General features: G+C 33.4%; 1 protein-coding gene and 1 long non-coding RNA gene across 2 annotated transcripts; both read right to left on the bottom strand.

The window, feature by feature from the left end:
• Window positions 1–809: 809 nt before the first annotated feature.
• On the bottom strand, window positions 810–6,176 carry LOC148612092 (uncharacterized). Its single transcript, XR_015924307.1, has 3 exons — window positions 6,044–6,176; window positions 3,844–3,948; window positions 810–1,406 (listed from the first exon to the last, which is right to left on the bottom strand). It is a non-coding gene; the product is annotated as an uncharacterized LOC148612092 (long non-coding RNA).
• Window positions 6,177–12,064: 5,888 nt separating this feature from the next.
• On the bottom strand, window positions 12,065–24,179 carry LOC148612091 (heterogeneous nuclear ribonucleoprotein A1-like). The gene is made up of 9 exons (XM_088593216.1): window positions 24,072–24,179; window positions 23,173–23,469; window positions 22,342–22,552; window positions 21,917–22,039; window positions 20,885–20,938; window positions 19,619–19,747; window positions 17,659–17,760; window positions 16,327–16,403; window positions 12,065–15,016 (listed from the first exon to the last, which is right to left on the bottom strand). Exons 1-8 carry the CDS (start codon window positions 24,174–24,176, stop codon window positions 16,351–16,353), a joined length of 1,074 nt encoding a protein of 357 aa, XP_088449342.1. The 5' UTR covers window positions 24,177–24,179; the 3' UTR covers window positions 12,065–15,016; window positions 16,327–16,350.
• Between the last annotated feature and the right edge of the window lie 1,271 nt (window positions 24,180–25,450).

Here is a 25,450-nt window from a genome sequence, read left to right as displayed (position 1 = left end):
GAAACTTTCAATTGTTGAAAAGATCTTGTGATAAGTCCTACCAAAGACTTCTTGAGTCAACATTGTTGGACAACTTCTTGTTTAATTTATAGCCTTTGAAAGGCAAAATTCAACAAAGTGAGCGAATCAGGCTTATGTGAGCCTCTTGTTTGTTAAATATATATCTATCAGTTAAAAAGTTCTAAATATTGACCTCAAAGCATGAAAGTTCCTAGTCCTTCCTACAAAACATTTTTCCCGAACAGCTTTATCTAAAAAAACAAAGAAAACAAGGTGGCTATAAAGTTCCGTTAAGAACACATGCATAAATGAAACCCAATTGTGACCCTAATTCCTATCTTCGACAGGTTTTGTCTATAGGGATCGTTTCAAGCGTAATTTGTCCTACATGTATATAGTTTACAACCTTTTTTAAGTTAATACACAAAGAGTGAGGTAAATAAAATTATGTTTTAATTTTACCCCACGCAACTAAGTTGCGAAGGGTATAATGTTTTTGACACGTCCGTCAGTCCGTCTTCAGTTTTCCAGACTTTTTTTTAAACGCTTGCAAATATTGACATAATTTTGGTATACAAGTTATTTTCTGTTATTCCTTTTTTGATCGGAGTCCTTCGACATGTATTTCTCTTACGAACAAATTTACATTGTACTTGAGTATCCAACATTGGGACGCGAGGGGTATGTGAGCGTGCTCACTAAGGTTCTTAAATTTAAAATAAAAACACGTTTTTTCAGCAGATAACAATCATTTGGCTGATAATTGTGACTATAAATATTACGAGATATTTTTTATTTAACCCTTCCCCTACGGTAACTTTCGAGGTGAAAGCATTCGATGATAGAAAAAATGGTTGTGTTGGGAATCTAATGCATGTGACCCATTTGCCGATAATTCCACGCAATAATTTTCTTATGTATAATAAATATATAACAAAAATGTATTGTTTTGTCATGTTTTTTTTCACGACTGGTAAAAGAAAGTTATCATTATCAAATTCAATACGTATGCGCATACCCAGTGTGATTCGTTATTGGATCTGGCGGATTTTATAAACACATTAAATGGAAATTTTTCCCAATCAGTGCAGAATCATATTAAAAATAGTTTTAAGTCTCGTGAACTCAACCTTTCTTCTGACGCAGCTTGCTCAAGGTGAGGGAGTAAGGCACTGACCCCCACATCTCCAGTTCACCGTCACACAACACACCTTTCATTTGGGTGGTAACGGTAACACATCCACCCCCTACACCTGATATAGTCTCTGGCCACATTCATGCTGTTTGGAACACGTCTCCCAGTTGGACACTGACATGCGCCCAGCGCTGCTACTATCAGTCGCATCCAAATTATCACAGGGTAGTAAATGTGGAGAGGGGAATGAGACGCGCCCTTTTAATATCATCTAAAAGAAATTATTCCAGTGACGAAAAGAAAGATACATCCATATAATGCTGTACATTAAGTATTAAAGTACTTAAAGAATAAAACTATAAAAAAAACGAACGAAAAGATTGTTTGTTACGCAAGGTCGATGATCCTTACATCAAATATCTATGTTCTGAGTTAAGTGATCCCTTCTACGTCCCCTAGTCTTGTAGGTGCGTGACATAATGTGTTAACAAGGTCTAATGATCTTTTTAATTTGAAAACGAATAAGGCCAATGACATAGATGTTTTGTGCATGGCATTTTTAAAGTTAACAACTTAAGTTTGAGTATTCTTGAGGTGAGCCTGAATTTTGTATAAAAGACGCAAATTATGAAACAGTATTTCCATCCGCTTTTCTAGGAACCAAATCTTAAAGATAGTATTTTTTTCAGATTTTATACAACTCCGATAAGAATTTGTTGTAAGTACTAATAAGGGTAAGGAGACTTAGAATGATACAAAGTCGTATTTGGTTTGATTTAAGGAGGTAGGCCTTGGGTAAGGGACATTACTCTTGGAATAAGTGATTTGTTTGTATCATATTCAATTTCACCAAAGCCTTTCTGGCTTTCATTAGAAACAGAATAAAATGAATCCAAATTACTTTGATGCTTACAATGGATTTATGTAAAATACTGAATACAAACGTTCCAATGATTTGTACGAGTTGTTTCCCTTACCGTTGGTCTACCTCCTTAAAATATATTCATATATTTATATGTTAAATTTATGACTACATACTTCCTACTACAAGATGTTAAGTGATTCTCTGCCGGAGTATTCTGACATAAAGTCATAATTTAGTACGTCCTTTTTATGTTTAAAACGATGTAATAACATAAGCACGTTTTGGGTCAAAAGTAGAAACGTGTTTTTGAAAGAGAGAAGACTGACATGAAAACGATCTGATTAAAATTCGCTTTGAAACGAATGTCGCATTTTAAAAAAAGATTAGCTGTTCTTTAAAATAAAGCTTTTTACGAGTCGACATGTTTGGGAAAAATACAGTATTCGACTGAAGGGAGTAAGTCCATCGTACTAACAGAATTTTTTTTATAAAATAAAAAAGAAATAATAAAGAACTGTTTCCTTGAGAACATTTATGATTGATTGGTATTCACTTCAAAAGAGTGACAGTTTTAAGGGATGGTCTCATAAGTATTAAAGGAATGTCACAGTTTTGAATGTTGTTAGGTCTGAAAACTCCACTTCTTTATACTCGATGACCCTGTTTCCTCGAAAACCTTTGGATTTAGACCGTATGCAGGTCATACACTCCAAAAAAAACCCTTAAGAATGACTCAATGTTCAATAATGTAAGGTCATGAAACTCATTTCGTAGTACTAAATAACCCCTTTTGTTGAATAAATTGTTCTGAGGAACATTTCTTGTATACGTACTAGTCCGATCTTTAAAAATCTTTTGAACATTAACCCCTAATCCAATTTCTTCCATGTTATACTAGTAATAATTAAGATGAAGGCTACTCATAAGATAAATATGATATTCTGAGTTGACTGGCAGTATTGAAATTATTTTTAGGCAGCCATTTTGCGACCATTTTCACTTGTTGCCCAGATTCCAATGATTTTTGGTTTCTCTATGAAACGAGGTGTTTTAAGTTGAATGGTGATGACAAAAGATCGTTCTGGACAGCTATTTTCGTTGCTTATTTTTATCCTTGTTTTGATTTTTGGTTAATAAAGTAAACATGGTCTCCTGATATGAATTGTGATAATGAAAATGTTGGATAGCCAGGGTTTAACTTCATTTTATGTTCTTTTTCAGCAAAGGTATACTGGGCTAATACCTTCTTAGACCCGGTGGAATAACAGGGTCTAGGGAAACATCTGCCCTAATTCTTTCCAGAGGTTCTAAAAATACTTTGAGTACATTTCCAGCATTTTGCAGTGCCTTAATTAGGTACTCTTTTGAACTTACAGCATTCATCAATATATGCTCTTTTTCAGCAATTTTTTGTCAAACATGTTAATTTTGTATGATACCTTTACTTACTTAGTTAATTGAGCATGGTTTGCCAGGGAAGCGATTCAGGCTCTTCGGGAACCTCTTGTTTATCGATATTTTACCGAGTTCATTGTTGAAAAATAGTATATATTAACTTAATATATTTTATGGAAAGTTGATAAGCCTGTGATGTTGAATTTGTACAAATAATAGTATTCTTTTCTCATTGTGATGTTGAATTTGTACAAATAATAGTATTCTTTTCTCATTTTTATCCAAAACCAAATTTATCGCCTCAGTGGTTTCTGCGGGATGTAGTGGGTTCGATCCCCGGCCGAATCAGTCACTGCTTCTCCGTCATACATGAGGTATTTAGGGGGTATAATGACGATTGGTTGGCTCGTAGTTTGAATTATGTTACAACTGAAGTTGACATGCCTACCTACGGACTGTTGATTCTGTGAGGTAGAACCAAAAAGATCTGGCTCAGCATGTCGAACTTGTACAAAACAGGACCAGTTCCGTTGGTCAAACGCTCTCGTCCGCCCTGAAATGCGCATGTGCATTTAACATATGCCGTTAAAAAATAACCAATCAGTCTAACAAACATGAACAATTTTAGAACAATATATTAGAGCTTAGGAAAGGAAAACTTAACAGAAATTATTTTCTTTTTTTTGTTGATGCATGCGACCTATATTTTATTTATCCAATTCAAACTTACGTTATAAGCATCTGTTTTGATAAGAGTTTCAAAATTTGTTTTAACACCTTGACAAATTCAAAAACATCATTTATCAAATTATTTTTATTCACAATTTCAACTGGGTGTTTTATAAATCCCTGTAACATTGCTAAATGCTTCTTAAATTCAAGAAAATCATTTATCAAATTGTTTTTATTCACAATTTCAAGTGGGTGTTTTATAAGTCCCTGAAACTTTTCTAAATCTATACATAAACATAGTTCATTATTCAATACGATGTTATTTCACTTATATTTTGCTAACAATATAAGTGTAAAAATAAAGTTCTGCCATGTACTTTTGTGTTGAATAACACATCAAAATATATATCGCAAAGTTTCAGAGCAACGTTTTATGAATAATTTAAACAATGAATGAGGACAATTCGACAAGAAATACCCTGGATAGGGTCTGACTGACTGATCGAATGTTCATTTGTACATGTATATGTAAATGGACTAACTGTTTTAGAATACGTTTGTTTGTTTAAAATGAACATGATATGATAATGAAATGAACAAGGGATGGGACACAAGGACAATGGGGCCACTGGAAATAGGGAGATGTGGGTAGGGTCGGACAATTTAGCCTCCTGTGGCGGAGCCCTATGGTTCCTACTCCGGGAGAATACCACAGTAGGGTTCTTTAACATGCGATGAACGTGGCATCTTTCCCAACACGGTGCACCACTATGGTTTGCGGTCAGGTTTTCCGTATTATAGCTTGACAACCTCAGCATGTAACACGCCAGGGGTACCCCATTCCACCACCTGGGGCACACATCCCAGTTGCTCTGTGGGCAGAGCGCCCTAGCCCCCGGCTAGTGTTCTGAGCACTATTTAGTCGCCTTATACGACAAGCTTAGCGCTGCTGCAGGCCTATTCTTTTCACACCCGGACCTGCAGGGGGCTTTTAGAATACGGAAATGTCATATTATAAGAGCCTTTGTAGTATAGTGGTGATTACATCTGCTTTAAGCAGAAGACTGGAGTTCGATTCTCCACAAAGGCTTTGTGACTAAATGATAAACGATTTTATAGTTGACATTCTCTAAAAAAGGCACTTTGTCCAATATGGATATTTGTTGCTACATTGTTTCAAAATGTAAACAGAAGACATTAAAATTAATTAATTTATTCATTGACCTTATAGATTTTACTGGACTTCTTTAATTCTACAGTGGACTTTTGCCAATAACAGACGCGGTCGAGAACACCGATCTGCCATAGAAAAAACAGCGAAGACGGAAGAAGTAATGATTCTTGTCGTAAGGGCCTTCAAAGGTATCCAATAATGTTTGTTTGGGCTTGTGTAAATGAAAATGACTTATCTGTTGCTCTGCTTGGTAAAACCATATGTCATCAAGATTTTATTTTAATGAGCCAATTATGCCCTAGTTATTTCAATTATTTACATTGAACGGTGTTAATGACGTCCAAATGAAACACATACAAGATGATTTATGTTAGCAATAAGAAAATAAATTTGTGTTGTATATTGATATACATTGACATATATTACATTTAAAATTATGGTAATATCCCCATACTCATGACATTTTTCGTAGATACTCCATTGTTCTTATGATAGTTAGATCTCCATGTACATATACATGTTTGTTGTATTTGAGTTTGATTGGCAATGTTTAGCGTCATTATATCTTATTACGTCTAGCGGAGTTTTTATATTATTTAAACCCGAAGCTACTGGCAAACTTTCTAGAACTGTTAGTTTTTTCTTGCTTAGTATTGTAATCATGGTATGTGATATCTTTTTCCCTTGCTTATTGTAGTTGATGTGGATAAAATCTATATTATCGTCGATATCAAATTAATTTTTAGAGATGAAATGATCATTCTTATTCCTCATTGTAAATCACATGGTTACTTTTTATTACCTGAATAATTGCCATTATTTGGTGATCGTCGTCGTCGACATGTCGTCTTAACTTTTTCCAATTTGAAAGATGTTCTCTGGGACTACTTTTCAGATTTTAGTTCATGGTGGCATGAATGCTCCGTAGGTTATCCTGCACAAAAAACAGTGTTTGGATTTTTTATCTGTAAAAAACATGGCCGCCATGTCTATTTATAGAACATAAGGGGTAAAGCCACTTATTTCAAGTGTAACGGGTGCATCTCACCAGTCAACATAGGGAACTAGCTTTCGATATAGTGTCACATGCTATATTATTATAGGAGTGATATTTCTTATACAGTATAAGTTTACATCTATAATATATATTATAATGTATACAGGTTGTCGTTGTCCATATTAAATCCAATGACAACTTCTATACAACTGATCTTTTCCAGAAATAACCTCTGCCCTCGATTCTTACACCCTTCATTTTATTTTGACATTAATAGGTATAACGGGACTCTTGACGTAAAAACACAGATGTTGGCATCTTTAGAAAGATACATTAACTACATATTAACCTGTAAATGACCATGTTACACAAGGTATGTCTGAAAAAAAACTATGATAGATAAAGACAAATGAAGACTTTAACTTCTTTCTTCGGCTTGAAGACCTCGATCTACAAAACTTTCCAATGAGTCGAAGTTTGTTCAAGTTATTACTCTTGATTGCGAAAATGACGTTTTATGCAGTGATAGAAAAAAAATATCAATTGATGAAATGAGTCCTTTGGCCTACAAAAGAGTTCATCGAGTTGAATCTGTAGGACGATTCAATCATGATTGGAGTTGTTACCCTTAAAATGCGAAAAATTGACCGGGTGAGCTATTCGTGCTCCTGGGAGCCAGGTAAAACGTACATGTACTATATATCCTACCCTGCTGTTGATATTGTTATGAAAATTATAATCTAAACTATTTTCGTTTCTATTTCATACGTATAATTTATTATTGTCATAACAACCTATTCTATTTATTCCCAAAATCTGCAAGGTTGATATAGAGCTTAACTTTTCTTTGCCATTCTATCTATGTTCTGTTAAGAATGTAGTTGGTCTATATATCATCTTCCCTTTTGACGTTCAGTTCTTCCCTTCGTACGTTGTCATCTGCACTCTTCTTTTTATTATGCTCAAATTTGATAGAAGCATGGTGCCACGCTATCTGAAACGTCATTTGGCGAGTTTTGTAGCTATGACTTTCCTTCCGGACTGGTTTTGCTTATAAATAACAGTGGTTGAAGAATTTCAGAATTATTTATCTGACAATGCAGATTTTCTTAATTACTCGATGCTTCATTTATTGCGGTCTTATCCTCTGTAAGTAATTAATATAACACGTCTTATAAAAAGTGTTCCGTCCGTCTCGTTACAGTTGCTCTTTTTTATTAGTACATTTTGTATTCTTCATTTTTCGTTTTTTTCTGTGTGGACATAACTTATACTTTTGAATTTGTTTGGTAAACTTGTATAATTTCTTTGCTTAACTTTCTTTGCAGCTTCTCGTGCTTATGTGACAAGATCTTCCGTGATTTCTCTCTTGTGTGAAAGTATTTTTTCTACATGAAACATGTACAGGTGGTGTGTTACATGTGATGATCATACATAGTTCATTTAATTGAATTTCATCTTGAGCTAAATTAATCTACTAAAACCACTTAGCGTCTGTCGTAAATCAATATTCTTTTCCTCTGAAAATCACCGTGATATTTTTCGTTCAACCATACTTGAGTCTTCTGTGTAAATAGTGTCGTATACCTGATTTACTGGTTTAAGGTATGTCATTTACCTTAATTCCATCGCAACATTTTTTGAAATATAGAAAATATCTGTGACATACCTTCTTCAACTTTAAAGTGCGAAGAAAAAAATTGTACTACATAAAAGAAATATTTAAAAATTACACACACAAAAAATACTGGGAAGGGTGAGCAGTCATCGCCACGGTGTTATCGCTTCTTATAAGGAACGTTCAGGCCCGCGGTTTTAGAGGAATGACAAAATGTTATTGGTCTTATGGAAACGGACACTCAATTGATATTTATCAATTAAATTGCGAGAAAGAGTGTGGATTTTTGTTTAGAATGACGTGCCTTCGTCTACGTCACTGAGCTTTTTAATCAGAAATTCAGTGTTATTCTCTGCAATATCAATTCAATTGTGTAAGTGTGTGAGTCAATAGACAAAAAAATCTATCCACTTGAATGTTTCGTTTTATGACAGAAAAGTTGACAATGGGAAAATCGAAGTTTAAGTGTCTGTCACACAGTTTTGTTTAAAGCTTTGCTCTTGTGTTAATTAGGAGATGAAAGCATACTCCAGTGTATTTATAGTCTCTGTAGTATGCACAATCTAAAGCTGTTTTCGGTAGATGAGATAAAGATTGTCGCCATATCGATATCTAAAATCATTCAGTATGATAAAACATTACATAGTTCACCATGAATTAAGAGACTATGCAAACATGCGTTTCTTTTGTTGATAAATGCTGGTTCGAATGAGTACAGTACCGCTACACAGTTTGTCCCTATTAAAAAGCCTGTAATACTTTTACCCGTGTTGCAAAAAAGTTAAACCTCCTGTATATTTGACAAACCAGGATTGCAGAGACCGTTCACAATTTACTCTATAATGGTGTTTACAGAATCCTTGTTTCTATGTAGGCATATTTTGCCCGCAATTGTCAAGGGGACATAACATACTAGTAAGTCAAATTTGCTTCGTTTTGTCTTGAACGTAAGATAAGTGAATTAAGAGTAGTTCACTGATAGTTATAATTCAAAATGTATCAATAACTAATTGTATTCCTAAACAAAGTGATGGGGGTATATAATAATCACTCTGTTTGTCTGTCTGTGCAGATTCGTGTATTTGTTCTTCGATGCAGGCATATGTGTGTATCACAAGAGATGATGTGTCGCATGCATTCATGACATCGACCCTTGACCTCAAAGACAAAGTTTTACGGTGTTTAACATGGATCCGCTTCCGGGCATCAACCGACATAGGCATACCAAATTTGACACATGGCAGTATCCCCATGAGACAACGTGTCGCGTACATCCATTCGTTTTATATGACATTGAACTCAAATTCAAAATTTTAAGGTTTTTTAACATGTATCCGTCTCTGGGACACTACCTTCAAGCTCTCCTGACCCAAAGAGGTATGTGAGCTAAACTTAGAATGGATGTTCTTAAGTGTATCCCGCCTAATACAGTAACTAAATATAGAACATAGGGGTCAGACAGCAGTTTTTGTTTTTGCATATATCTCCTTAACCGTTAGGTTTAGCCAAATTCTGACTTGGGTACATGTGTTGATGAGATGAGATTTTTCTGTAATCAAATGTTTGTATAAATCTGTCCTGCCATGTTGTAGTTGTTGCCCTTTTCTACGTTTTTTTCTCTACTTTCACAAAATCTCCTGTAACATAACTGGACCAATTAAAATCAAACTTGCATGGGTCAGAGAGCAGTTTTTAGCATATATCTCAAAACCGTTAGGTTTAGCCAAAATCTGATTGGATAAAAGTGTTCGGCGTGATGAGATCCTGCTATGGTCAAATTTTCGTGTAAATCTGGTATGTCAAGTTGGATTTGTTGCTTTTCTTCGAAGTTCTGTTCTTGTTATTGATTTTTGCTATTTTTAAAATCTTCTCCTCTGACACCATGGGACCAATTAGAACCGAACTTGGTTCGAACTAATGTTCCTTCGAGTAACTTGTCTAGAACTGATGCGGGGTATACATGTATGATCCGTTGAAAAACACTTTTGATGTTATTACTTTCAAAAATTTTCTACTCCGAAACTAATGAACAGAATTAAATGAAAATTGACATTATTGTTCCTTGGGTAGGAGCGTTCGGAAATTTAATCCAAGAAAAACATGGTCGCTTTCACACAAAAAAATAGAATGTGGCTTATCAAGCTAGGTGAGCGATTCTGGCTCTTTGGAGCCTCTAGTTTGTCTTTTTTTATGTAGGGTTTCCATTTTTGGTGTGGATAAATGTGTCGGTAAAATTCATGACCTTTAAATGACTTAAACCTTTGAACTAAAATTGAAATTATTGGATTTTTATAATTCATACCATATTTGCCATATGAGTATATTACCATGAGACCAGTGCATTGGAGTGTGAAAGAAACAACTCTTGGTGTCGGTACAGGTTTGTGACCTGGCTATAACCTTCTTCGTTCTTCAACTTACACATACCATACATGGCACACTTCGTGTCTTGGACATAACTTATTTTGTCTTTTGATGTAGGTTAAATTTTCCATTTTAGATGTGTGGGTAATGCAATATGTATATTATACATGGCTACGTTCATGACCTTGACCTCTCAATTCAAGTTTTTTTTTTTTTTTAATATTCTTATCGTATATCACCCAATGCTGTCCTTGAATGATTTTTCACCATGACATTAAACTCTTAAAGATTCAGCGAATTAAGTCAGCATAAAAATATTAGGTGTCTATGAGTTTTACGGTTGTTTTTTTTTTTTTTTGTTTGTTTTTTTTTTAACTCGTAATTTCTTTTTCTTTACGACCATTTGGTGCCGTATTGTTAAAACAATGACATTTTGAAAAAAAAAACATAGCTTAAAGGGTATTACAGTCGCAAATATGAATTAATGTTTCAAGTACAATGTTATACATTACATGATACGACAGACAATTCAGTCGTTAAAGCACATCAACTTTCCGCTAGCAAAGGATATTAGGTCATTAGAAGGGATGGGGACAGGACCGTAACCCTTTGGCTAGCGAAGATTTTGTTATTTAAACACAGAACGCAAAAACCTTACTCTGTAATGATTGTCAAGGTGCTTCTTTGGAAGTGTCCAATTTTGAGCCAATTATGTCGAAAATGCATTTTTAACCATTTTTGTTAATACAGAAATCTTGTGTTACCTTATGTATATTGAATTAATCTCCCTCCTTGTACAATCTGCGAGACTGTCGATTTAAGGATTTTTTGTACATTGATAAATCTTACGAATGGATTAAGAACCCGTCATCAGTTTCAGTGTCCTCATCATTAACATGCCAATCGACGAGCGTCTTCATCCGATGTTTGTGTAATTACAGGACGGTGGATGTTTTAGATGTAAAAAAAAAGCAGACTACGCACGCTTGTCCCATCAATGCAAGCTGTCCATTACTTGACAAACATTTACTCATTTAAAAAACCTATATATAAGCACATGAAAAACACGAGGACTTCTTCAAAGTTTTATATCACAAAAAATTTCTTTCGGCACATCGGCGTGTTATTACATCAACACGAGTCATATCTGGTCATTAAAGACTGTTACGATAACCTGCTTGCTAAGAAAAGTGAACATTTTAATCGCAATGCAATACGCGTTCGAATAACAGCCCAAAATAATCCTTTATGGTTATTACATTTACATTCGTCAGTAGACTATTGGACACAACAAATAGTTCATACTTTTTTGGGGTTAAAATTGATGCCACCGTGATATATTTTGTGTGACTTCACTAGTGTGGTTCGCTTTCTTTATTTTGTTTAGTAGTAGGTGTCGGTTGGTTTTGACTTTGTACGTTTTTGATGTCATTTTATCAATTTGGTTCCTACGACTTCACTTTCATAGCAACATCATTTTTTAGCAGGGACCAATTTCGTTTTTAACCTTGTTCTTATTCGCATGCATAGTCTACCAGTTTTCATGATTATTCTTACCTTATTAAACTATGTCAAATAGCTCATATGCATCTACCAGTTTTAGTGAGGAAGTACAGTGCTCGAATTTACAACAATCAAGTTAAACCCATGCGTATATTTAGATTAACACTTCAATTTATGCAATCGATTGGCTGGTATAAGATATTAAGGTCAGATATCACACATCTTCAATTCATTGTAATGCCTCAACTCTTTATTAAATACTCTTTACAGATAATAACAGAAACGGACTTGCTGCATCACCAAATGAGATTAATGTAATTAAGATAAAGATTGTAAACTACTTTCATTTTAATTTTTATTAGACTACAGTAATGACAATATGGTGTTATTTACAATGAACATCAAGTACATGCACTATGACTTCAAGATGAATGAAATAAAAACAATGAGATCCCAGGCAGGTGTGTGTTTCTAGTAAGTCAATAGGCCAAATATTTATGTATTTATTGCCACATTCATCCAAACGTGATAATCAAAATGCAAATTTCATAATTATACCAGCAAATCAGTCGATGGAAATTACACATATGAAAAACATAAAGCTCCACTAGTTACCCTATGTCCTTTAAAAATGAACAAGATTAAAATGCATTCTTAAATTTTGATTTATGACTTTTAAAATAACATTTATTACACATACAAGTTAACACATTCATATGTCACATTATTTCTAAGGAATATACTTAACTAATTACTAAAATTAAGTCTGAACTAAGCAACCATAAACCAGAAATAAAGAATGATTTACAAATATTCTTAAACTAAATTATTTCCTACAGCAGAAGCTAGCAACGATTTGCTAAGCAGATTGTCAACTTATTAATTTTATCCAATGGTCCAACTGAAATTGACTTTTGATCTTATAAATCAGCTTAAAGATGTTACAACAAAAAATGATAGCTTTCACTGAGCTTGATGTTTAAATTATAGAATATTTGCAACCCAACCTTTAATAATTCTGAACATTTGATCCAGGACATTATAACAACATTCAATATATGTACAAATAAATATGTCACATGTTTTTTTTAAATTTTAAAGATTATACTTTACTATGTAACTAATAAAGCAAACCCTACACCAGATAAAAGGTATGAAAAACGTTTTAAAACTGAATCATTGAACTTATCTCCTACAACAGAAGCTAACAATTATTTGCTAAGCAGATTGTCAATTTATGAATTTTATCCAATGGTCCAACTGAAATTGACTTTTGATCTTATAAATCAGCTTAAAGATGTTACAACAAAAAAATGGTTGCTTGCTGTGCACTTGATAAATCAATAATCCCAATTTGAATTCTTTTTATATCATTCAAAAACTCTGCTGCATGCCCCAATACATGCCACATCGTTTTTATTGATATTTTAATTAGTGCAATCAACTGTAAATTAAGCAACCAGATGAAGAGGTATGAAATACAAATATACTTTCACTTTATTATCACCTACAACAGAAGCTAGCAATGATTTGCTAAGCAGATTGTCAATTTATGAATTTTATCCAATGGTCCGACTGAAATTGACTTTTGATCTTATAAATCAGCTTAAAGATGTTACAACAAAACAATGAAAGCTTTCACAGCACTTGATATACAACTGACAGAATATTTGTAATCCATCCCAAAATATTTAAAATAATTCTATGACTTTAGCCCACATCCCTCACTACAACATTCAATACATGTACAAATAAATATGTCACCATTTTTTTTCGCTAAGGATTATACTTTACTACTCACTACAACAATTAACTAAGAAACCCTCCACCAAATACAGAGTATAAAAAACAAATATTCTTTAACTGAATGATCATTAACAACAGAAGCTAGCAATGATTTGCTAAGCAGATTGTCAATTTATGAATTTTATCCAATGGTCCAACTGAAATTGACTTTCGATCTTATAAATCAGCTTAAAGATGTTACAACAAAAAATTGGTAGCTTGCTGTGCACTTGATATTCAACTTATAGAATAATTGTTATTCCAACATCTTATTTTAGATTGATGAGAAGGTAGATTTAATAATAACAAAAAGTGATCATCAAAAAAAAAACTTATAACAACCAAAAACAATCTGTGTGCCGCAAGAGCGGCCATTAAAATGCATGTCAATACCACAAGTTTAAGAATTATGAAAACACTGCTGAAGATGTTTTATCCTTGTGATAACTGTGGAACCTTAACAACCATTTTCCATGTGACAATAAATACACAATTCATATTTGGCCTATCATGGCAATTTTCCAATTATCAGTACAAATATAATATCAATTTGTAATATTAAAATCCTTTTTCCCATCCCCAAAAGCATGCAACCCCTTCCCAACATCAGGTGCCAGCCCTGTTTAATTCATTTGCTAAAACACAATATTTTTCCAATCATGTGTGCATGTGGTGAGGAAACTCTGGAAATTTCAATAATCCCTAGTCACTTTTGTTAAGAAAGCTGGTAAATAAAGCATAAAAACCTCCCATGACTACTTATCAAATTCACCAATCACCTTTGGTCTAGCATCCTAAAGTGCAAGTTGGAATTAAATGACCAATGCCCTTATCACTTAAACAATACACTAGTAAATCCTTGGTTATGAAGTGATTAGCCAATACTCTTAACCACCTAACCAGCTCTTGAAAAGGCAATATTGTATCCTAACCACTTAACCATCTTTTTGTAGACTCTTCCAAATCCTGGTTGTATATCCTAGCTCAAATAGTACAAGTGGAGGTTATTATTCCCTTAACCACTAAAACCTGAAGTTCTTCTGATTCCTGGCAATCTATCCTAGTAGTTGTTGATTTCAGTAGTTATGGAAGTGCAAAGTCCCTTAACCACTTAACCATGCTGGTAACCACTTAACAGCTTGTTGAAAAACAAATCGGTAGTTGAGTATCCTATGAGCAGATGATATCAGTAGTTATGGAAGTGCAAATTCCCTTAACCACTTAACCATTCTGGTAGCCAATTAACCACACATTGGAAAACAAATTGGTAGTTGAGTATCCTATCTTTATGCATCTTATATCCCTTGTATACTGATTAGGAACTCAGGTAGTTAAATAGTGGGTTTTAGTCCCTTAACCACTTAACCTCTACTTGGAGTTCGCATATCCTATCTCTTATCAAATTTATGGAATCGGTTGAATGCACTGTTTTTAATTTAGCATCTTAACCTTCTTATTAAATGATGCTAAATATGTCCTATGTTGTGTCAGCTGCCTATTAAACCTGCCTAAAGTAATTAAGAATAAAGTTTATAACAATTCATGAGTAACATTTAGAGATATAAAAGTAGTTCTAGGGAAACAATAAAACAAGGCTGAACAGATGATCAATTGAGTGAATAGTGATAGCAAAGAACTTCATAGCATTCCAAGACTAAAGTAGTGTATTCAACATAACATGGGAAATAGATTAAATGTCTTGAACAAAAACACAAAGAAAGGTCTGAATGATATAATGAGAGAAACAAAGCACGAAGTTTTGAAAATTGTTTTCTTTGTTTACTAAACATCTAGAGGTCAATGCAATAAGGAATCTATTAGAATATGCACTTAAGAAATGAGTCCAAATAGGGATCTTGCAAAGAGTGGTATCAGAAATACATTTATGTGGCAATAAAAAAGAATTCATTCTCAAACATACTTTGCCATTTAAATAATTTGATAAATATAGAAGTTAAGACAAGCACTTATCGGCCCCTCCTAGTTTTTAATCAAGACAACCAAAATATTATATACATGTGTAAGTGATGCTAAGGGACCATTAGAAAGGAATAAGCTATTTATATCTGATACAGCTTTTCCATGAATTTATGTGTCACTGAATTCTTCCATGGAGGGACTACATTACTAATTGATCCAAAGAAGTTTCAGATATGATAAAGTAAATTTTTTACCAGTGTTTTTAAATAATATTGCTGCTTAAAACATTTTCTTATAGAATACTTAGTTAGAATCTGAAAGTATATAATCAGTACTTACTGACAGTTGTCAATAACTGCATGAATGTAATATAGAGTGACACAACCAGCCATTACCACATGAATATTTAAACACTCTTACCCTTCCATGATTTCACCTACTTACCATTCCCTGAACAGCTTTCTCTCTCTTTCACATTACATGTACATTACATGTACATACAAACCTTTTTCATTTTTTTCACTTATATAACTGAGGGCAATAAATCTATATATCGAACCTTTATAGTTGATAAATAACTGTATTATAACTGTAAAAAATGGTTGGAAAGCAATTAACTACATTACATCTAACATTAAGAGTTCATGAACATTCAATTCAGTTTCAACCTTCACTGAATTCATAGCATTACAGAAGAAGGCACATCTACAATGAACTGTCATATATAAAACACTAAGTGCTTCAGGGTATAAAAACTGGGTTTTAGATCTAGCCTCCCAACCATCAAATACATTTATAACTAGAATTGCCAATACCTGAAGAATACATACTTTAACTCTTCACATCTTAGCCAAAGACAATCCATAGACTTGTCCTTACTACACTATTGTATATTTACCTGATATGAAGAAGAATATGAGATTTATCGGTTGTATCCACCTCCACCTCCGCCTCTACCACCACCAAAACCTCCACCTATAGGAGATGGAAAATGAAAGCAAACATAGTAATTAAATACTTTTACAGATATTAACTTTTATTAATCAGCAAAGTTTTCTGGATTTTTTGGAAAGTCGAGATTGTAGGATGTAACTATACCACTCCGTCAAAATTGATATATCACAATTCTTCACTTCATATTTTTGTTCCATACTCCCAAGTCAGGGTTTTGAGTCCACCCTCCCTCAAACCCCTGACATCACTCATTCATATTTAGTGGGTATCGTCCAGCCAATTCTGATTGGTTGCTTCTCCGGGTGAGAAGCACCAATGAAAATCGATTTAACATAAAATGTCTGTGGAAAGGTAAACAATAATAATACGAGGTGATAGACAATCCGATTTAATAACTGAAAGATGTATGATGTCACAAATGATGCAATATGAGCAAAAATGATAACTGTATATTCTGTTTAGTCTTTACTGAAAAAAAAAATGATGTTATGTGTAGCCACTTTGTAAATTATATCGAAGAGTTTCTATTACGAGTGATTTGATTGGATATTGGATACGGGTTCAATTTAGGTAACTCACCAGATGGTGCTGGATGATACCCGCTAAATATGAATGAGTAATTTCAGGGGTTTGAGGGAGCGAGGGTGGACTCAAAACCTTGACTTGGGAGGATGATTTGTGTTGGATCTTTACAAATAGGTCACATTAGTCTCATAATGATACCTGTATCATTATATGACCTAAAATATTTTTTGGGGTTTCTATAAAAAATGCAAAAGTCATATTAGAGTTAAATGGTTTCAACTTGAAAAACAAAATTTCTAGCTGGTCTATTTTTGACTTCTAGTTTAACTAAGTATCAGCGAAAACATCAGGAATGTGATTCTAATTGCAAAAATGGTTCCAGTATGGATTTCTAGGTCTTAACTGAAAAGATTGTGATGCACTGATGCATTGGTGGATCCATATTTATATATGTCCTATACAGAATGAGTAATTGTTGGGAGCAAGTTTTGCAATTTTAGCAGATACTTCAGAATCCTTAATAAATTCAACTGAAATATAAGTCATCATAAGCTACATATATTAACCTATTTGCTTAAAAACAAAATATACAACAGTGCTCACAGACTTAAAACAGCTCTTTTTCAGGCAAGCAGTTTTACAATCTAATTAAAATTAGACCTATCAATTGTTCCATTTAGTATGTAGTGACTGTATGGAACAATTCATAGGTTTAATTTTAATTACATTGGCCATTTTACAAACAACTTACCTCCATAGGGAGCTCCTCCTCTTTGATTACCTCCATACTGTCCCCTCATTGGACCTCCTCCTTGATTGTCTGAATAGCCTTGTCCAAAATTATTCCAATCACCTGCAATTCACCACAACAAAATTTTTATTATAATTAATCACACTGTCATAATGCTTAACCTAAAATATTGGGACAGCTTTTCTTTGTTTCCAAAATTCATAAATATCTTGTATCTGTTTCAGATCAAGGGAGGCTTTTTCAACATATGGCTGCTCCAAATAGCAGAATGACTATTTTGAAGTCTTCATCACTAAGAATAAATCCAAGTGCATTTGTCCAAACATGTTTTATATGTCATTTGTCAATACATGTATATATATTTTTTTTAAATCCTGACCTATTGACACAAAATTTTTGCCCTAGTGACACAGAGAATTATAATAGTTTTTTTTTGCCTTGAAAGAAACTGACAATGACTTAAGTTCAATCAAAATGTAGTTTCACACCATTCTATTTACCACATAAAAAACTCGTTTTGGACCAATTTCAAAACCAATCAAAAAATTTAAATCTACATCATTAGTTAGATTAGTCAAGGAGACATTTTAAGCAACTTATACAAAAATTTATAAAAACTTTCCAATGGCCCAAATTCCTATTACATGTTTAGCAGTGCCATCCAAACAAATTTTTTTCAGAACATTTACCAGACCTACAATTAGAGTTGAAAAAGTTTGAAGGAGTAATCAAAACTCCAGGCAACTATAAACATACATCCTTTTTCTTATCTCTTAATGTGTCAAATTAACTTCAATCAGTAATGAATGGTTGTGTAGTTATAATTGGTTGTATTTACATGTATGCTCATTGTTTTCATTAATTATTCCTGCAAAGGCCCTATGATTGGGAAATAAAACTACTGTATTGTATTGTATTGTATGGTATGGTATAAACATGAAACCCTTTAACCTGTATGATCTGTTGTGTTGAGCACACATTGTGAAACCTCTAACCCCTTTTGTGATTAGTGAAGCCTCATCCAAAACTTGGTTTAAAACTGTTTGTAAAATGTAGTCAGATCCATCATTATGTAACTTGTTTCAGTTATAAAATAAATGTAAACATAAAATACATCAACTTTTGACTATACAGAATAAGAACACAAACTACAAAGTCATTGAAGAGATTTATTCATCTTTCACAAATTCCATCACCCCTTTCCACTTGTCATTCAATTTTTACTGCCCCCGTTTTTTCCTGGTAAGCCTTCCATATTTGGATTTTCATTTGGCGTGCTTAGTCTGCAATCTTTTTTTCCTTTTCAAAGGACAGACCCTTCTAAGCAGGGTAGATGGAAACTTCTGAGTTCAAAATGTAGTTGCAAATACAAATCAAAGTGCCGTCAGCACTGGAGGTTTTTGATTCTTGTGAAAGTTGTAGCATGAACAAAATTTTAAAGATTACATGATGTAAAATAAAATTGTGATCATACGTTTGCATTTTTCATATTTAATATCAAGAACTGTTTTTTTCCCTAAAATGTATAAACTGAATATCAATCTATACTTTTGATCCAACTTAACAAAAATGTTTTATTTATTATATTCAAATAAAACCAATTTCAGCTTTAAAACAAATTTCCTTGATAAACATAAGACTTCCAAAAACTTCACATTTTTATCCCTCAAATCTTCATCTGAAATGAAGACTAGATCTCTGTACAGGGCCTCCTATTTTGTTACCAGTCCCTCAGTTCAATAGTTACGCTGGGACTGGTTTGGGGTTACAAGATTTTTTTAAAAACATCCATGATCCAATGACCATCAAATACAACAAAAATCAAGGCACTTCAAGCTAAGACAGCACCATACCATTAAAAGTCTAAATTTTAGAAGTTGTACAGAAAGCAGCTATTAGTCTATAAGCAAAATTTTTAAAATGTGGAGTTTTCCTTATATCAATTGACTTTAGTACTTGCCTTGTCCACCATATCCACCACTGTAGTCATTGAAACCACTCTGGTTGTAACCACCACCTTGGTTATAACCACCTCCGTAGTTATTGTCATTGTAACCTCCACCATAATTATTATAACCACCGCCATATCCTATAACGAGAAATTTTTATTCATGTTTTGATTGTTTGTTGGGCTTTAACGCTGGAGCAGCAATATCTTAGCTATATTCAGGCGATGAACATGAAGTGGATGATAAAATGAACATGAAATGATGATGAAATGAAAAATGGGATGGGACACAAGGACAATGGGGTCGACAAATTTTGATTGCCACTGGAAATAGGGTGAATTGTTCTATGTTTGTTAAATGTTCTTGCAGTGAAATGGCCTTTGTAGCTGAACAGTATTAAAAATTATTGACTAACGTTTGAATATTTGGCTAAATATGTTTAAAATTGCCAATACAATACAAATACAAAAGTTTGCCAATATGGAAAATAGCCGTCCGATACAGGATTTAGCTGTCCAATAATCATAATCATATTGAACTGGTTAATATCCATATTGGCCTAGAGTATTGGAAAAGTTAGTAAATAATGGTACAATTACCTAAGATATTCCATATTGGCTGAGTTATTGGTCCTAAGCTAGAAATATTGGACTTCCCCTACACCTCAGTCCTATATGGCTAGCCTAGGACTAATCAATAAGCCAATATAGAAAACCTTGTGCAATAACACTATAGCGACAATCAATCAACAGTACATCATGCTCATACACACACTGCTAATATCTCCTTCAAAATTAGGGTTTATAAATTTGCAGAACATCAGAACCTACCAGATTTGCCAAATAGCTGCATTTTTGGGAGTTTTTTTTGGACAACATAAAAAAATCAGGGTTGGCAGGGAAAATAGGATCGGTCAGGTTACCAGCAAAACAGAATTTTTTAGGCCTCATCTGAAGAACAAACATAACAATGTACTGTAACTATTTTAAAATTTTGAGAATCAAAATGAAGGTGTGAATTGCATGCTCAAATACATAGTAAGAAGAGCAACCCTGAAGATCAACAAAAATCTGATAAATGTTTCTGAATGAGTTAGTTCTACTAAGTACCATTACTAAATCTTTTAAAAGGAACACTTAATCACATGACATCTGTTGTTACAGTAAAAGTAATGAAAAAATACAAATTGGTAATTCAACTTGAAAGTTCAGTCAAATATAGTACTTTTTCTTAATAAAGTGAGGTACATTTTGTTGGTCTCCCCTCAATATCCTCACCTTGTTGATTACCATATCCTCCTTGGTTATAACCTCCTCCGTAGTTTCCCTGACCTGCAAAAGATAATAACAATCTTCTTCAGGGTGAGAGGCCACAAAGCAAGACAATTCAAGTAAAAAAAAAAAGTTTGTATCAAAACAAAGCAGATCTGTCCATTATCTCTACTTGTTCTTTATTAACACAATATGTTGTGTCCCTTACTAGCACATAAAGTGTCAATCTCTGTAAGAATCAGGCAGAGGGTGAAACATAGTATGAAAAATCTTACCATTCCGAAAGTGTAATTTAACTATTTGCACTATCAGAGTCAAAGGACAAGATTTTTCATATCATTTCGGTAAATTGAGTTATAATTTCATTGAAATGCACTGAAAATGAACATTTCAAGGATAGAAATCTCTGTCAAAACTCTCATTTTTCTAACTATTGAAAAATTTCTGAACAAATCCAGTGACAGAGAGATCAAATAGAGGTCTTTTTCTGTATTGTCAGATTGGTGGGGTTTTGACATGCATCTTTCTGACTGTTCCCATTTTGCCTGATAATTACCAGTAAGTACACTTATTTTCTTGTTGAATTTAGAAGTGTGAAGTTAATATCATTATAGGTAAATTCATGCTTCAAGAGAAAGGTGATTGATCACAGATACCTTGCATTTTACTTTTTCAAAGAGAAAAGGGATTATAACTCCTGATAAAAAAATCTTGACATGTATTAGTGGTTGAAAACATTACATTTCAAATGAATAAGTTGGCTAGTCTTTTAAACATCATTAGGATAACAATGTGTAATTAGCACACAAATTATCAGAAGTGAAGACCACTGCTTACTGACTCAATATGGAAATAATTCCAGAATAATATCCTTTAACTAGGAGCTGTCCCAATACAGAAATAATCCCAAATGAATCTGTATAAAATGTATTATTTCTAATCTCAAGATTTTCATATTTTGTTTTTTTTTCTTTTTTGACAAGTTCAAAATGCAATAAAAAGGCAGAAATACATCCCAGCAAAATTGATTCGATTTACCTCCTCCTCTTCCCCCTCGGCCACCACCACGACCTCTACCTCCGCCTCCACCACCCTCACTGGCTTTCGGCAGTGCTTTCTTTACTTCTACTCTCTTCCCATTCAACTGGAATTCTTTCTTCACTGAATAACACAAATAAATCAGTTAGATTTTAATATACTCTGTATGAAGTATACTTTGAAGGTTTATAAAAACAGTGGATGAACTACTTTACTTTGCTTTATTTCAAACAACGTTGTCAATTCTTCCCAAGCCCCATAAAAAACAGATCAATAATTTTACCTAAAAATGTCAAAAAACCAAAGTGTTTACTACTGATTGAAATCAAAAAGGACCTTTCAGTGTGGTGAGATACAAAACTGGAGAAATTCCATTGTGATGTCAAAATAGGTGACAATAATTAAGTGTCATAATAATTACTTACAAACACATTTATCAACAGCATCGTAATCTTCAAATTCAACAAAACAAAAACTTTTAGGTTTTCCTGTTGCTTTGTCCATCACCATTTCAACCTTTGCAACTTCTCCAAATTCACTAAAGAGTTCTCGGATCATTTCTTCTGTCGTGCCTTCCTTCATTGCACCAATGAACATTTTTTTAATGGATCCATGAATGTCTGGTTTATCAGAATCCTGTAATAAACATACATTGTACTTGCACATGCATATTGTATCATCAACAAGCCAAATGTCCCCCACAAAAGAAGCATAACATATTTTTCATATAAATGTAGTTAATCATGCTTTGTTTTTATTTATTTTTTAATTTTTGTTTTACAGTGTATTAAGTTTTTTTTTTTTTTTTATAAATATTTATAGTGAATTAAATGTATTAATTTGTTTGTAAATTATTGTAATGACTTTTTTTCTTCTTTATAAGGTTATATAAAGAAGTTGCTTTGAATTCTTGATTTAACTGTGCAGATATAGGACATCATACTGAAAATCTGTGCAATATAATTGTACAAGCACAATTACCTGTTAATATAAATCAGGGTAGGAAACTCACTCAAATTCTAGCCAGACCTGAATACAATTTTTCAATATATTTACTATATAGCTGTATAGATTTTAGCTAAAATTAGCCAGCCCTGCCAAAATATAGCAAGTCTCGGGCTGGCAGGTAGGCTACTATTTCTAACTCTGCTATGAATGTCATCTAATTATGGGATATCACTTAATGTTGAATGCTACACAGCTAGCATTACCTAAATTTGTTAACTTGTGTGAGTGAAAAATGACTTCCAATATACCTCTCTTGGCATTGCTCTTTTGGTTTCAACCTCTCTTCCATCCAGTTTGTGTGGTCTTGCAGCCTGGGCATCATCAAGCATGTGAGATTTGGAATAAGTGATAAACCCAAATCCACGAGACCGCTTTGTGTTAGGATCTTTCATAACAACATGGTCCTCAATTTCTCCCCACTGTTCAAAATGGGCTTTAAGTCCATCATCTGTTGTTTCATAACTGAGACCACCTACAAATAATTTTCTGTACTGTTCAGCTTCTGGGTCTCTGGGGTCACTGTATGGTCTGCTTCTTCCTCCTCTCTGAAAAACATGTACAGGAAACATTTTTTTTTTACTTAAGTACTTGAGAGTGACATACTGTATAATTTAGAAAATGGATTGTTTTCAAATGCTAAATATAACAATTCACCCTGCAATTTAATTATTCATCTACATTTAACAGTAAATTAGTGTTACACAACGGTACAAAAGGTCACACTGTATATATACTTAATGTGAGACAGCAAAAGAAGTCATTAACTTATCTGCATAGTGTAATGACAAAGGGACAATTGTGTACGTTGACAATTTGTAGTAATTTTTTGTAGGAGGAAGTTCTTTAAATGAAGGAAGCTAGCTATGGCCTATGCTTGCAGTGACAATCCATGGTGTATAGTCAATTTATTCAGTTGTCAGTGAGCAGTGTGAATATAATTTTAATTACAAATATCGTTTAAAATTGGTGAGAATCCATGACATACTTAATGAGCCTGATTATTAGACGAAAGAACAAAGCATGAAAGCGTTGCATGCCGGCAGGTGCGAGCTGAATATACAATCAACGCATTTGTGCATAAAGATTCCATCGAGACATAAACAACAACACAAAAGAGCAGAATTTGGCTTAATATCGAAATACACACCTGACCCCCTCCACCACCACCAAAGTTGTTATAGGGCATTGTTTTTTCTGAATGGTGTTCTTGCAGTACAGAATTGAATGGCGGATCGATGTCACATGACCGCATGACGAAATTTATCGGAAGTTGCCGAAGTTCAAAGGATACGTTCGATAGGAAGCCATGAAAACTAATGTTCTGTATATTTTTTAAACTCTGGCTTCTCTTAATATTCTCTTCGTTCTGTCAATATTTAGCCTACAAATGACGCTTTTTCTCATTTATTTTCTTTTGCGGAATACTTGTTACAAAGGATATATTCTACTATCACTTAATGTCGGAGAACATATAAATAAGCAATAGTCTAGCTCAGTGTATCACTGAGAGGAACCTGATCATAAGCCGGGTAGGAAATTAGAGGTAGCATAATGAGAGAGACATAGTACAAAGAGCAAAAGAAAATTCTAAAGTAGTATGGAATTAAATTCAAACAAATAAGCCGTTTTGGAGTTACCCCCCCCCCATTTTTACTGATTTTAATAAATACACAATATAAGCACAAACAAAGGCCGTGACCACTTGCAGTTAACAGCTGACATATTGTGATAAAATAATTAATTTGTAATAATTATTATTGTAATAAAATTAATGAATATCTGGCGTTGTGCCTATTAATCGAAATTAGAAATATCTTTTAATTTACATTTTATTTATGAATTCGATTTGACGAACTTCATAGGGTAGCACATTATAAACCTTAATGTTGAAATGTTTAGATATACCTGCCTTTAAAATAGGAAATTAAAAAAAGGTGTGGGTTAATTGGCTGCACTGGGCAGTTCATTTGTAAAGCCAAAACTCTTGAAATTAGTATAATAATGATTTTTGCATGAAATCTTGACTTTTTGTCCATTATACAAGAAAAAACCCGTGCCTCTCCCCGCGGCATAATGCATGCCAATAATTTGAAGTTTTAAACCCTACCCTCAATAACCCAATCTATGCTTTATTAATTTTAATATATATGGTGTTGTTGTAGACTACGTGTATTTGATCTTTTCCCTGATCTATTCCATAATTGAACTCTATGTTTCCAAATCCAATCGCCTGTATGAAGAACCATGGTTTATTGAAGTAAGAGATTTTTTTTAGTCTCATAATAAATTCAATTTTTTCAAAGTAACATGGTCTACGAGTTCTTTAGTCGACTGTTAAGATGCAAACATACACACAAATTGATATCATGTAGATATTATTTTTGAATGTCAGTCCTGCAAGTGTAACACGTGACCTTCGTAGAAAAAGATTCTGATATTTCGATGCCAATTTTAGGCTTATTATAAATATTTGAGATGTTTGAGTTGTTTTTATTGTTCACTATAGTGTTCCAAATGCATATGCAA

Source organism: Perna viridis, chromosome 7 (assembly GCF_037379345.1).
Source record: "Perna viridis isolate PV_CMFRI_1.1 ecotype Kerala chromosome 7, ASM3737934v1, whole genome shotgun sequence".
Lineage (NCBI taxonomy): Eukaryota > Metazoa > Mollusca > Bivalvia > Mytilida > Mytilidae > Perna > Perna viridis.
The sequence above is the reverse complement of the archived record's forward strand: the minus strand, read 5'-3'. Positions and strand labels throughout refer to the sequence as shown.